The following is a 15,000-nucleotide window of genomic DNA, read 5'->3' as shown; positions in this document are numbered from 1 at the left end:
GACAGAACCACGATTTCCAATTTTTCCTGCTTTCCATCCCAGCCTGCGCTGTGTTGGGATTCGAACCTGGGGCCCTGTAACCAGGAGCTGAGCGTCCTGGATGAATAATCCCACAACAATGTTATAGGGCCATCTCACCCGGCCCTGAGGTGACTGACTACACTCCGACTGGTCTCCCCTTCCTCAGTAATCACCACACTCCCAGAGAGTGTTGGATCAGGGGACAGTGTAGAGGAAGCTTTACTCTGTATCTAACCCCATCCTGTCCCTGTCCCTGGGAGTGTTTGATGGGGGGATAGTGTAGAGGGAGCTTTACTCTGTATCTAACCCCGTGTTGTCCCTGTCGCAGGAGTGTTTAAGGGGGACAGTGTAGAGGGAGCTTTATTCTGTATCTAACCCCGTGCTGTCCCTGTCGCAGGAGTGTTTGATGGGGTCAGTGTAGAGGGAGCTTTACTCTGTATCTAACCCCGTGCTGTCCCTGTCCCTGGGAGTGTTTGATGGGGGGACAGTGTAGAGGGAGATTTACTCTGTATCTAACCCCGTGCTGTCCCTGTCCCTGGGAGTGTTTGATGGGGGGACAGTGTAGAGGGAGATTTACTCTGTATCTAACCCCGTGCTGTCCCTGTCCCTGGGAGTGTTTGATGGGGGGACAGTGTAGAGGGAGCTTTACTCTGTATCTAACCCCGTGCTGTCCCTGTCCTGGGAGTGTTTGATGGGGGGACAGTGTAGAGGGAGCTTTACTCTGTATCTAACCCCATGCTATCCCTGTCCCTGGGAGTGTTTGATGGGGGGGACAATGTAGAGGGAGCTTTCCCATCACTGCTCTGTGGCAGCCTGTGCATGTGGAAGTGGAGGTTTGATTTGTAATCTTGTTGTGGTGGGCTGTGTGAGTCAGTGAGATGTGGTTTGGGGTGACACCAGGGTTTCTTGAGCCAGCGATAGTGTCAAACTCCTACTCTGTGCGACGTTGGGAAACAGCTCTTGTTTCCTGGATATTGGGCTGTTTCTTCCTCCTCACCCCCTGGTAGAGTCATTGACCTCCCCAGGTTCATTCAAACTGTCCAGCCCCCTGGGTTTCCATAAGAAAAGCTAAGGATTCCAATGTTGTCAGGGTGAGTTAATCTAGTCCCCAGTCATTTGTAACTGATTTGCTTAGTATTACTTCAGCTCAGGTTTAGTCTGAGTTGTATTTGTCTGTAAAACTCTCCTGGATCCTTCCCGCAGTATGGTCACCTAAAAAGCCCGAAATACTCTAAACTGGGGTCGACCTGATGTTACAGACCACTTTGTCATCCAATCCTTATTCTCACATTCATTACTGAAAATGTGTTGCTGGAAAAGCGCAGCAGGTCAGGCAGCATCCAAGGAACAGGAGATTCGATGTTTCAGGTATAAGCCCTTCTTCAGCCATTCCTGTTTCGATTCTCCTGTTCCTTGGATGCTGCCTGACCTGCTGCGCTTTTCCAGCAACACATTTTCAGCTCTAATCTCCAGCATCTGCAGTCCTCACTTTCTCCTCTCGCATTCATTACCCCAACTATTAAAGGCAAGTCTTCATAACCACCCTTTTCTGCTGCTTTCACAGGTGAATTCTCCCGTTTTTTGTTGAGGAGATTCTGAAGTTGATGGAGTAGGTATTTCTGTCCTTAACCTACAGGGAATGTAAGCTGGGAGCACTCACAGAGATGGAGGTAGGGACTGCAGATGCTGGAGATCAGAGTCAAGATTAGAGTGGTGCTGGAAAAGCACAGCAGGTCAGGCAGCATCCAAGGATCGAGACGTTTCGGACAAAAACCCTAATCCTGATAAAGGTCTTTTGCTCGAAACGTCGATTTTCCTGCTCCTCAGATGCTGCCTGACCTGCTGTGCTTTTCCAGCACCACTCTAATCTGCACTCACAGAGGTGTACAGCACAGAGACAGACCCTTCGGTCCAACTTGTCCATGCTGACCCAGATATCCTAACTTAATCTAGCTCCATTTGCCAGCACCCGGCCCATATCCCTCCAAACCCTTCCTATTCATATACCCATCCAGATGCCTCTTAAATGCTGTCATTGTACCAGCCCCCACCACTTCCTCTGGCACCTCATTCCATACACGTACCACCCTCTGCGTGAAAAAGTTGCCCCTCAGCTCTCTTTTAAATCTTTCCCCTTTCACCCTAAACCTATGCCCCTCTAGTTCTGGACTCCCCCACCCCAGGGAAAAGACTTTGCCTATTTACCCTATCCATGCCCCTCATGATTTTATAAACTTCTACAAGGTCACCCCTCAGCCTCCGACGTTCCAGGGAAAACAGCCCCAAAATCATGAGGGGCACGGATAGGGTAAATAGACAAGGTCTTTTCCCTGGGGTGGGGGAGTCCAGAACTAGAGGGGCATAGGTTTAGGGTGAGAGGGGAAAGATATAAAAGGGACCGAGGATTTTAAAAACCTCTATAAGGTCATCCACTAGCTGCCAATGCTCCAGGGAAGAAGGGGACCAGTCTTTCCAGCCTGTCCCTGTTGCTCAAACACTCCAGTCCCCCATAAATCTTTCCACTTTAATAACATCCTTCCTGGAGCAGGGAGACCAGGATTGAAAGCAGTTTTCCAAAAGTGGCCTAATCAATGTCCTGTAACAGCTCTAACATGACCTCCCAACTCCTGTACTCAATGCACTGACTAATACCTCACACCTTCTTCACTATCCTATTTACTTGGGACTCCACTTTCAAGGAACTATGACCTTTGACCCTTTGCCTGCATAAGTTTGGAGTGCTTTGGCTAATTTGTTTTGGATAATTATTGCTGGGATTTGGGTGTCGCTGCTTGTGCCCAGTATTTACCACCCAGAGGGTGGTACGTGTATGGAATGAGCTGCCAGAGGAAGTGGTGGGGGCTGGTACAATGACAGCATTTAAGAGGCATCTGGATGTGGACATGAACAGGAAGGGTTTGGAGGGATATGGGCCGGGTGCTGGGAAATGGGACTAGATTAGGTTGGGATATCTGATCGGCATGGACGGGTTGGGCTAAAGGGTCTGTTTCTGTGACGCAATCGTAGAGTCAGGGTCAAAGGTCAGGAGCTGGAATGTATTGACGTAATCGAGACTTCAAAGACCACAAAAAGGTTTCACTTTCCTTCAGCTTTTGACTCTCATCAGGGTTTCCAGTACATCACCTGCACAGTGTCACAACAACAGAACACCGTGATGGTGTGAAGGTTGCAGAGCTCAGATAACAGAGGGAGAGCCAACATGAGAGAGAGAGAGAGAGAGAGAGAGAGAGAGAGAGAGAGGCTGGAGTTGGGAAAAACATAGGGGAACAGGGTGGGAGGGACTGAGAGACAGGGACGGTAAAGCTGACAGAGAGCAGAGAAGCAAAGACAGTGAGAGAGAGAGAGAATAAGGGAGAGCTAGAGAGAGAGAGAGAGAGAGGGAGAGACAGGAGTTTGAGAGAGGGAGGGAAAGAGAGACAGGAGTGAGGGGGTGAGAGAGACTGGAGTGTGAGAGAGAGAGAGAGAGAGAGAGAGACCGGACTGCGAGAGAAGGAGAGAGAGAGAGAAAGAGAAAGAGAAAGAGAGAGAGAGAAAGACAGCAGTGTGAGAGAGGGAGGGAGAGAGAGACTGGAGTGTGAGAGAGGGAGGGAGAGAGAGAGAGAGAGAGATGTGAGAATGAGAGAGGGAGGGAGAGAGAGACTGGAGTGCGAGAGACGGAGGGAGAGAGAGAGAGAGATGGAATCGAGAGAGAGAGAGATGGAGTCATGAAGAAAGAGAGAGAGATGGAGTTGAGAGAGAGAGGGGGAGAGAGAGAGAGATGGAGTCAAGAGAGAGGGAGAGAGAGGGAGATGGAGTGATGAAGAGAGGGAGAGAGAGAGTGGGGGAGAGAGAGAGATGGAGTCATGTAGAGAGGCAGAATGCAAGGACGTTTTGGGTATAAGCCCTTGACCAGGAATGTCAGGACAGATTGATGGTGAGATTCCCTCCCAGGAGCTTGGCACCCTGGATCATCTCTGCCTTAGCCCCATTGTTGCAGAGGGGAACGTGCCCTCCACTCCCCTTCCTGAAGTCAATGACCAGCTCCTTCATTTTGCTGACGTTGATGGAGAGATAGTTGTTTGACCCCAGCCCACTAAGCTGTCTCCCACTTACTTGTACCCTGTCTCATCGCCTTTTACCTGCTTTTTGTCATTTACATAACTGATTTGGATGTGAACATACGAGGTACAGTTAGTAAGTTTGCAGAAGACAAAATTGGAGGTGTAGTGGACAGCGAAGAAGGTTACCTCAGATTACAACAGGATCTGGACCAGATGGACCAATGGGCTGAGAAGTGGCAGATAGAGTTTAATTCAGATAAATGCGAGGTGCTGCATTCTGGGAAAGCAAATCTTAGCAGGACTTATACACCTAATGGTAAGGACTGAGGAAGTGTTGCTGAACAAAGAGACCTTGGAGTGCAGGTTCATAGCTCCTTGAAAGTGGAGTCGCAGGTAGATAGGATAGTGAAGGCAGCGTTTGGTATGCTTTCCTTTATTGGTCAGAGTATTGAGTACAGGAGTTGGGAGGTCATGTTGCGGCTGTACAGGACATTGGTTAGGCCGCTGTTGGAATATTGCATTCAATTCTGGTCTCCTTCCTATCGGAAAGATGTTGTGAAACTTGAAAGGGTTCAGAAAAGATTTACAAGGATGTGGCCAGGGTTGGAGGGTCTGAGCTACAGGGAGAGGCTGAACAGGCTGGGGCTGTTTTCCTTGGAGCGTCGGAGGCTGAGGGGTGACCTTATAGAGGTTTATAAAATCATGAGGGGCATGGAGACGGTAAATAGGCAAGGTCTTTTCCCTGGGGTGGGGGAGTCCAGAACTAGAGGGCATAGGTTTAGGGTGAGAGGGGAAAGATATAAAAAAGGATGTAAGGGGTAACTTTTTCACTCAGAGGATGGTACGTGTATGGAATGAGGTGTCAGAGGAAGTGGTGGAGGCTGATACAATGACAACATTTAAAAGCCATCTGGATGGATATATGAATAGGAAGGGTTTGGAGGGATATGGGCCAAGTGCTGGAAGATGGGATTAGACTAGTTTAGGATATCTGGTCAGCATGGACGAGTTGGACCAAAGGGTCTGTTTCTGTGCGGTACATCTCGAAGACTCTATGGGATCTGAAAGAACACCATGATGGGTGGTGTAAAGGAAGGTGAGGGTGAATTAGAGTTCTCAGCTTGTGATTCATGGGTTCTGAGGCAGATGACTTTGCAGAAAACATCTGTTTTTATTTATCTCAGTTCAACAACATTTCCTGCAAACCAGAGCTGTTCCAGAACATGCTGACCCATGGCCTTCCACTATTGGTTTCATTTTCCCTGAAGTGCTTGCTAATTCGAGCTGGGTGCAATACTGAAAGCATTCGGTTCAGACAGCAACAGGAGGATGGCTGGAGCTGGCAGGGGATTGATCTCTCCCAAACCCTGCCCCCAGCCAGTTTGCCCCTCCCTGAATTCAGGAATGTTCACCTTCTCTCTCTCACTCTCTGTCAGTTTACTGCAGGGCAAGGTGTGAAGGGGTGGTGAGTACCAGAACGTGGGAGCACAATGGGTGGGATGTGGGTGCACTGGCTCTGTATTAGCCTCCTGTCAGTACTCCGTCTCTCTCTCTCTCTCTCTCTGTCTGACTCTGTCTCTTTATCTCCCCCCCTTTCCCATTCCCTCCATCACTATCTCTCTCTCTTTCTGTCTCTCTGTTTCTCTCTCTGTCTGTGTTTCTCTGTCATTCTGTCTCTGTGTCTGTCTGTCTGCCTCTCTCCCTCTCTTTCACTTCCCCTCTCGCTCTCCCTCCCTCTCTCTCTTTCCCACTCCTCCAATCTCTGTCTCTCTCTTTCGCTCTGTTTCTCTCTCTACCTCTGTTTCTCTGTCACTCTGTCTCTGTCTGTATTTATCTCTCTGTCTCTCTATCACATTCCTCCTCTCTCTGTCCCATTCCCTCCCTCTCTCTCTTTCCCATTCCCTCAATCTCTCTCTCTCTCCCTCTCTCCCTCTGTCTCTGTTTCTCTGTCACTCTGTCATACAGTCTGTCTGTCTGTATCTCTCTGTCTCTCTCTCTCTCTTTCACATTCCCCCTCTCTCTCCTCCATTCCCTCAATCTCTCTCCCTCTCTCTTTCTCTGTATCTGTTTCTCTGTCACTCTATCTCTCTCTGTCTGTCTGTTCTTTCTCTCTCTTTCACTTTCCCTTTCTATCTCTCTCCCATTCCCTCAATTTCTCTCTCTCTCTCTCTGGCTCTCTGTCACTCTGTCTCTCTCTCTGACTGTCTCTTCCTCACTTTCACGTTCCCTCTTTCCCTTTTCCATTCCCTCCCTCTGTCTCTCTCTCTCTTTCCCATTCCCTCCTTCCCCCTCTCTCACTCCATGTCACACTCGCTCAATCTCTCCCCTTCTCTCTTTCCCTTTCTCTCTCCGTGTGGACATTCCCTGGGAAACTGCTCCCAAATGCTGGGATTTTTCGTACTAACCAGAGCCTTGTATCATTGACAGGGAGTGGCCGGCAGGAATGTACTGATCGGATGGGGAGAAATGGGGGAACGGAACCAAGGTGATTGGATGAGCTCCCAATGTTTAGCTGATCCATGGATATCAAGGGACCGAAGGCAATCGTATTCATTAATGTGGTGCTCCTCCTGACAGGTAAGGCATCTCACCCTGGGGCTGGGAAAACAGGATGTTACCCCCTCATTGGGGAGTCACTGACTATGGTGGCTCAGTGGTTAGCACTGCTACCTCACAGCACCAGGCTCCCAGGTTCGATCCCACCCTTCGGTGAACGTCTGTATGGAGTTTGGAAGTACTCTCCTTGGAGAATTAGAGGACTGGAGATCAGAGTCTAGATTAGAGTGGCGCTGGAAAAGCGCAGCAGGTCAGGCAGCATCCGAGGAGCAGGAGAGTCGACGTTTCGGGCAAGAGCCCTTCATCAGGAATGTGGCTTGTGGGGTGGGGGGGGGGGTTGCTGAGAGATAAGTGGAAGGGGGTTGGGGCTGGGGAGAGGTTGGCAGCTGTGAGTGCAATGGCTGGAGGTAATGATGACAGGGGAGGGCGGAACGGGAAAATGGTCAGGGCAAGAGGGCGGTGCTGAGTTGGGAGGTTGGACCTGGGATGAGGGGAGGGGAAATCCACATTGATCGTGTGTGGTTGCAGGGTCCCACAGAGGACGGTGAGGTGTTCTTCCTCCAGCCGGTGGGTGGAGGAGGTCCGTGCTGACCCATTTGCCAGCACCCGGCCCCTATCCCTCTATCCATGTCCCCATCCAGATGCCTTTTAAATGCTGTAATTGTACCAGCCTCCACCACTTCCTCTGACATCTCATTCCATACACGTACCACCCTCTGTATGAAAACGTTGTCCCTTAGGTCTCTTTTATATCTTTCCCCTCTCACCCTAAACCTATGCCCCTCTAGTTCTGGACTCCCCCACCCCAGGGGGAAAAAACCTTGCCTATTTACCCTATCCATGCCCCTCATGAATTTATAAACCTCTATAAGGTCACCCCTCAGCCTCCGACGCTCCAGGGAAAACAGCCCCAGCCTGTTCAGCCTCTCCCTGTAGCTCAGATCCTCCAACCCTAGAGGGCCCAGCACCGATCCTTGTGGCACTCCACTGGTCACAGGCCTCCAGTCTGAAAAACAACCCTCCACCACCACCCTCTGTCTTCTACCTCTGAACCAGTTCTGTATCCAAATTGCTAGTTCTCCCTGTATTCCATGAGATTTAACCTTGCTAGGGAATGTTTCATGTGCAGAGGATTGGGTCAGGGAGGGGGTTACAGGGTAAGGTGAGGATGGAGCCTAAAAAGAGATAGGAGTAGTTAGACAGACAAAGACGTGGAGAGGGATGAGGCTGGGAGGGTGAATAGCTGATGGTGGAAACAATAGAGGTTGAGTAATGGCAGGCTGTGTGATAACAAGGACTGGTGGGTGGGGGAGGGGTAAGGAGATATCAGAGGGTCAGTGCTGAGGGAGTTCCGCACTGTCTGAGGGTCAGTGCTGAGGGAGTGGGTACTGTCGGAGGGTCAGTGCTGAGGGAGTGCCGCACTGTCTGAGGGTCAGTGCTGAGGGAGTGGGTACTGTCGGAGGGTCAGTGCTGAGGGAGTGCTGCACTGTCGGAGGGTCAGTGCTAAGGGAGGGCCGCACTGTCAGAGTGTCAGTGCTGAGGGAGTGGACACTGTCGGAAGGTCAGTGCTGAGGGAGGGCTGCACTGTCGGAGGGTTAGTGCTGAGGGAGTGCCGCACTGTCGGAGTGTCAGTGCTGAGGGGGTGCCGCACTGTCGGAGGGTCAGTGCTGAGGGAGTGCCACACTGTCGGAGGGTCAGTGCTGAGGGTGTGGGCACTGTTGGAGGTTCAGTGCTGAGGGAGTGCCGCACTGTCGGAGGGTCAGTGCTGAGGGAGTGCCGCATGTCGGAGGGTCAGTGCTGAGGGAGTGCCGCACTGTCGGAGGGTCAGTGCTAAGGGAGGGCCGCACTGTCAGAGTGTCAGTGCTGAGGGAGTGGACACTGTCGGAAGGTCAGTGCTGAGGGAGTGCCGCACTGTCGGAGTGTCAGTGCTGAGGGGGTGCCGCACTGTCGGAGGGTCAGTGCTGAGGGAGTGCCGCACTGTCGGAGGGTCAGTGCTGAGGGTGTGGGCACTGTTGGAGGTTCAGTGCTGAGGGAGTGCCGCACTGTCGGAGGGTCAGTGCTGAGGGAGTGCCGCATGTCGGAGGGTCAGTGCTGAGGGAGTGCCGCACTGTCGGAGGGTCAGTGCTGAGGGAGTGCCGTAATGTTGGAGGGTCAGTGCTGAGGAAGTGCCGCACTGTCGGAGGGTCAGTGCTGAGGGAGTGCTGCACTGTCGGATGGTCAGTGCTGAGGGAGTGCCGCACTGTCGGAGGGCCAGTGCTGAGGGAGCGCCGCAATGTCGGAGGGTCAGTGGAGGGAGTGCCGCACTGTCGGAGGGTCAGTGCTGAGGGTGTGGGCACTGTTGGAGGTTCAGTGCTGAGGGAGTGCCGCACTGTTGGAGGGTCAGTGCTGAGGGAGTGCCGCATGTCGGAGGGTCAGTGCTGAGGGAGTGCTGCACTGTCGGAGGGTCAGTGCTGAGGGAGTGCCGCAGTGTCGGAGGGTTATCTGCCTGTATGTTTCCCTCCAGTGCCTCTCGGTGATGTGTGTGTGTGTGTGTGTGTCCATCTCACTGCTGTCTGGTTAGTTTGACCTGGATTTCCTGTCCCTCTGTTGCCCTTGCAGCTGGCTATGCTTTGAATGTCAATCTGCGAGATGCTGTGATTTATGGGATCAGTGGGCAGCCCATTCACCTTCAGGCGAGCTACCACGTGGGGCCCTCGAACAGACTGCACAGCATCATCTGGAAGGTGGACAACGTGGGTGCTACCCGTATCCTCCAGTACATCGTTAGCATGAACACAACCATCCCATCCAGCCCTTACCGCACTCGCATCCAATTTGACAGCGAGACCGGCTCCCTCCGCCTCTCCAACTTCACCCCATTTGACCAGGGCACCTATCAGATCACAGTGACCGCAGACGATGGCGCTGAGGACAAAGCCTCCACTCAGGTGACCATGTACGGTAAGTCTGTCCATGGGTATCAAGGGAGGTGGCCAACCATGACGAGTGTTGTTGTTGTGGTGGGACAGAGCTGCCATCCCGGTGATTGGGCTTCATGGTGTCAACAGATCTGGCTGAATAGCTCGCTTGTGGCAAATCGTGCAGCGAGAGAGGTGGCCAACTATGATGGCTGGGATTAATCATGTGTTCTGAACGACATTGGCCAACTATTATAAGTGGGATTAATCGCGTTGGCAGAATTGTCTAACTATGATGAGTGTTGCTATTCATGTGAATGGAAGTTCCCCGACCCACCCCCAAGGGGTTTGGGGTCAATGGTGTCATCAAATGTGGCCAAATATTTTGCTTGTGTTCGTTCATTCTGAAAGAGGTGGCCAACTGCAGTGAGATGGGGGAATGATGTAGAGACAGGTGGCCAACCATGGTTATTGGAGTTAATATTGTACATAATGGTGGTCAACCATTCTGATTGGCGTTCATGGTAGAGAGAGAGAGGTGTGGCCAACTACAGTGATTGGGGTTAATGTTGTATACAGTGGTGTCCAACTATGGCGAGTGAGATTTGTGGTATAGACTGAGACAGACAATTAAGATGAGTGCTGTCAATAGTGTGAATGGAGATGTCAACTTATACAGATGAGGGCTAATGGTGTTGACAGATATGGCCAAATATGGTGAGTGGGATTAATGGTGTACAGAGAGATGGCCAACCATGATGGATGGGGTTAATAGTATGCAGACTGGAAGTCAATCAAGGTATTTGAGAATAATGATGGAGACAGAAGCGGCTGACTCTGGTGATTGGGGTTAATGGTGCCTGAGAGGTGGCCAGCACTGCTGCCTGGGACCCAGGTTCGATTCCAACATTGGGCAAATGGGTGGTGTTTGTGCATTCTCACCTTGTCTGCGTGGGTTCCCTCCGGGTGCTCCAGTTTCCTCACACAGTCCAAAGATGTGCAGATTAGGGTGGATTGGTCATGGGAAATTGTCCCATAGTGTCCAAGGAAGTGCAGTTTAGGGTGGATTGGCCATGGGAAATTGTCCCATAGTGTCCAGGGATGTGCAGGTTAGGGTGGATTGGCCATGAGAAATTGTCCCATAGTGTCCAGGGATGTGCAGGTTAGGGTGGATTGGCCATGGGAAATTGTCCCATAGTGCCCAGGGAAGTGCAGTTTAGGGTGGATTGGTCATGGGAAATTGTCCCATAGTGCCCAGGGATGTGCAGGTTAGGGTGGATTGGCCATGGGAAATTGTCCCATAGTGCCCAGGGATGTGCAGGTTAGGGTGGATTGGCCATGGGAAATTGTCCCATAGTGTCCAGGGATGTGCAGGTTAGAGTGGATTGGCCATGGGAAATTGTCCCATAGTGCCCAGGGATGTGCAGGCTAGAGTGGATTGGCCATGGGAAATTGTCCCATAGTGCCCAGGGATGTGCAGGTTAGGGTGGATTGGCCATGGGAAATTGTCCTGTCGTGTTAGATGCAATAGTCAGGGAGTAAATACAGGGGAATGGGTCTGTGGGCCTGTTTCCATACTCTAGGGAATCTAATCTAATCTATGTACAAGACACTCGTTAGTCTTCAGTTGGAGTATTGTCCGCTCCTCACTTTAAGAAGGACGTGCGTAAGTCATGGAGAGAGAGCGCAGATCCGAGTTGCAGGAATGGTTGGGGAGGTGAGAAGCTTCAGTGATGAGGGTAGCTGGGAGATACTGGAGATGTCTCCTTTAGAGAGGGACAGGTAATGCTGTTCGAAGAGGTTTGAGAGAACTTTCCCCGACTGTGTGTCGTAACTGTCCCGGCCCATCAAAGGGCTGCAGATTGTGAGGTGATGTCCACAGGAGGTAAATGCAATGTGAGAGTTAGAAAGACTTTCAGAGCCTGGAACACAGACAGATTCAATTGAGGTGCTCAATAATTAATTAGGAGTTTCCAAATGAGTAGAACAACAAGGGAAAAGGATATTATTAAACTGGGGAGGGTTCCGGAGAGATTTCCCAGGATGTGGCCGGGAATGGGAGGGTTGGAGTTATACAGAAAGGCTGGATAAGCTGGGACTGTTTTCCCCGGAGCGTAGGAGGCTGAGGGGTGACCTTATAGAGGTTTATAAAACCATGAGGGGGACAGAGAGGGTGAATGGTGGGTGTCTATTCCCCCAGGGTGGGGGGGATTTGAAGACCAGGGGGGCACATGTTTAAGATGAGAGGAGAGAGATTTAAAAAAGACACGAGGGGCAACAGTTTTCCCCAGAGGGTGGTCCGTGTGTTGGGATGACCTTCCTGAGGAAGTGGGGGATGGGGGGACAGTTACAACGTTTAAAAGGGATTTGTATAAGGACATGGACAGGGAAGGGTTGGAGGGAGATGGGCCAGGAGCAGGGCAGGGGGGGACTGGGTTAGTTTGGGGATTAGGGTCAGTTGTTGTGGTTCTGTTCGCCGAGCTGGAAGTTTTTGTTGCAAACGTTTCGTCCCCTGGCTAGGCGACATCATCAGTGCTCTGGAGCCTCCTACAAAGCGCTTCTTTGATGTTTCTTCCGGTATTTATAGTGGTCTGTCCTTGCCGCTTCCGGGTGTCAGTTTCAGCTGTCCGCTGTAGTGGTTGGTATATTGGGTCCAGGTCGATGTGTTTGTTGATGGAGTTTGTGGATGAATTAGGGTCAGCATGGATTGGATGGGCTGAAGGGTCTGTTTCCGTGCTGTAGGACTTTGTGACTCTCATATGTCATAAGACAATGGGACAACTCAGTACCTGAGTTCAACAGAAGTGATAAGGGTTTCGAAATGAGGTTGATATATTTGAATATGACAAGGTGAAAGGAGCCAATAGTGAGGAGATAAGAGCCGTAGCCTGCCTGGCACCCTCTCCTCATTCCTGATGAAGGGCTCTGGCCTGAAACGTCGAATTTCCTGTTCCTTGGATGCTGCCTGACCTGCTGTGCTTTAACCAGCAACACATTTTCAGCTCTGATCTCCAGCATCTGCAGACCTCACTTTTTACTCTAATAATGAGGAGATGGCCAAGCATTGGTGATTAGGGGTAATATGCTGGAAAACTCTCAGCCTCAACGATGGTGAAGACTGTGACAGGCATATGATGAGTGGCTCCCATGGAGTTGAGAGAGAGGTGGCCAGTGATGGTCCTTGGGATGTCTGGGTGTGTAGAGAGAAGATCCAGGTGAATTGGCCATGCTAAATTGCTCATTGTGTTAGGTGCATTAGTCAGGGATAAATATAGGTGAGGGGAATGGGTCTGGGTGGGTTACTCTTCAGAGGGTCAGTGTGGACTTGATGGGCCACAGGATCTGTTTCTATACTGTAGGGAACCTCATCTCATCTAATCTAATCCAAAACTCTGGTCGGTGTAATTTCTGGTGTTAATATAGGAAAGCAATTACAGTTATTAACCCCGTGCTGTCCCTGTCCCTGGGAGTGTTTGATGGGGGAGACAGAGTAGAGGGAGCTTTACTCTGTATCTAACCCCGTGCTGTCCCTGTCCCTGGGGGTGTTTGATGGTGGGGGACAGTGTAGAGGGAGCTTTACTCTGTATCTAACCCCGTGCTGTCCCTGTCCCTGGGAGTGTTTGATGGGGGGACAGTGTAGAGGGAGATTTACTCTGTATCTAACCCCGTGCTGTCCCTGTCCTGGGAGTGTTTGATGGGGGGACAGTGTAGAGGGAGCTTTACTCTGTATCTGACCCTGTGCTGTCTCTGTCCCTGGGAGTGTTTGATGGGGGACAGTGTAGAGGAGGCTTTACTCTGTGTCTAACCCCGTGCTGTCCCTGTCCCTGGGAGTGTTTGATGGGGGGACAGTGTAGAGGAGGCTTTACTCTGTATCTAACCCCATGCTGTCCCTGTCCCTGGGAGTGTTTGATGGGGGAGAGAGTGTAGAGGGAGCTTTACTTTGTATCTAACCCCGTGCTGTCCTGTCCTGGGAGTGTTTGATGAGGGACACTGTAGAGAGAGCTTTATTCCATATCTTAGCCTGTCCAATTGTAACCTTTCAGTCCTTTCTGTTCCCAGAGCACATTGCAGGGGTCACGGTCACCATGACCCCCAACGTTACCAACTCCATGCGGAACATAACTCTCAGTTGCTCTGTGGAACGTGGCACACGACCGGAATTCTCCTGGACTAAGGACAGGAAGAACATCACAGAGACGGAGAGATTGTCCATTGGGAATTCTGGACAGACTCTTGAGCTGTACATGCTCGGTGCGGAGGACTGTGGGACCTACACCTGCCTGGTCACCAATCAACTGAACAACCAGACGCAAAGTCTGAGCCTATCAGGTGGCGTTGCGTTGCTACCTTCATGTCATTTATCAAACTTTGCGCGCTCTGGTTGGGTGTTGCCTCCTGTTAGATAGGATCCTACAAGTGGACAGCACTTTACTAAACAATCACGTGTGCGCTACAATTTCAGATCCAACCAGAAAGAGCTACAGCAACTCCGGACCGCAGGAATGGGGTTGGGTTTTTGTGTTCAGTTCAGAAACGCGAGACGGTTACGGGCATAGTTTTGCGACTCGAATGCTTGGAGAGGAAGTGAGAGCAGGGTTTGGGAAAGGCTAAGGCAGATTGGAGATCGCAAGTCTCGGTGCGTAAAAGGTAACAGGAGAGTGAATAAGGTACAAGGTACAGATCGAGAGAAGGTTTCAATGGCAGAGATGAAATCAAACTGAAAGCAAGGTTTTCAGGATGGAATACTGCGGGTTTATTACAGGGGCACTGGGAGAATGGTCAAAATGGTGGGTATGAAGTCAGTGAGGCGTCTTTTCAATTCACTCAAGGGGCTGATGGCATCACGGCTGGGTCAACATTTATCTCCCCCTTATCCCTAGTTGCCCCCCCCTTGGGAAGGTGGGGGCGAGCTGCCTCCTTGGCCCGCTGCAGTCCATGTGCTGTAGGGTAGACCCACAATGTCCCTGAGGGAGGGAATCCCAGGATTCTGACCCAGGAAGGAACGGCCGATGGATTTCCAAGTTGGGATGGTGAGGGGCTCGGAGGGGAACTTGCAGGAGGGTGGTGCTCCCATGTACCTTGTCATAGAGTCAAAGAGTCTTAGAGTCTTCAGTCCAAATCGTCCATGCTGACCCAGATATCCCAACCCAATCTAGACCCATTTCCCAGCACCCGGCCCATATCCCTCCAAACCCTTCCTGTTCATATCCCCATCCAGATGCCTTTTAAATGTTGTCATTGTACCAGCCCCCACCACTTCCTCTGGCAGCTCATTCCATACACGTACCACCCTCTGGGTGAAAACGTTGCCCCTCAGGTCCCTTTTAAATTATTCCCCTCTCACCCTAAACCTATGTTCCCTACTTCTGAGGAAGGGTCACTCCGAAATGTTAACTCCACGAATGCTGCCAGATCTACTGAGATTTTCCAACAATTTCTGTTTTTGCCTCTAACTTGAGACTCCC

At 51.1% G+C, this 15,000-nt stretch overlaps 1 protein-coding gene across 6 annotated transcripts in view; it reads left to right on the top strand.

Annotated features, from left to right (window-relative positions):
• Positions 1-15,000, top strand: part of LOC132833928 (HEPACAM family member 2-like) — a 48,218-nt gene that overhangs the window by 28,653 nt on the left and 4,565 nt on the right. For 2 of the 6 annotated variants that reach the window (XM_060852596.1, XM_060852600.1), the window contains exons 2-4: positions 6,510-6,659; positions 9,237-9,578; positions 13,595-13,864. In XM_060852596.1, the coding sequence (XP_060708579.1) occupies positions 6,602-6,659; positions 9,237-9,578; positions 13,595-13,864 (670 nt within the window). In that variant the 5' untranslated portion in view covers positions 6,510-6,601. Of the gene's footprint in view, positions 1-3,867; positions 3,956-4,878; positions 5,179-5,408; positions 5,548-6,509; positions 6,660-9,236; positions 9,579-13,594; positions 13,865-15,000 lie in introns of those variants that run through there. The other 4 variants (XM_060852598.1, XM_060852597.1, XM_060852599.1 and 1 more) reach the window with 4 other exon arrangements.

This window comes from Hemiscyllium ocellatum, chromosome 38, assembly GCF_020745735.1.
Source record: "Hemiscyllium ocellatum isolate sHemOce1 chromosome 38, sHemOce1.pat.X.cur, whole genome shotgun sequence".
NCBI lineage: Eukaryota > Metazoa > Chordata > Chondrichthyes > Orectolobiformes > Hemiscylliidae > Hemiscyllium > Hemiscyllium ocellatum.
This window is presented reverse-complemented; position numbering and strand designations above follow the sequence as displayed.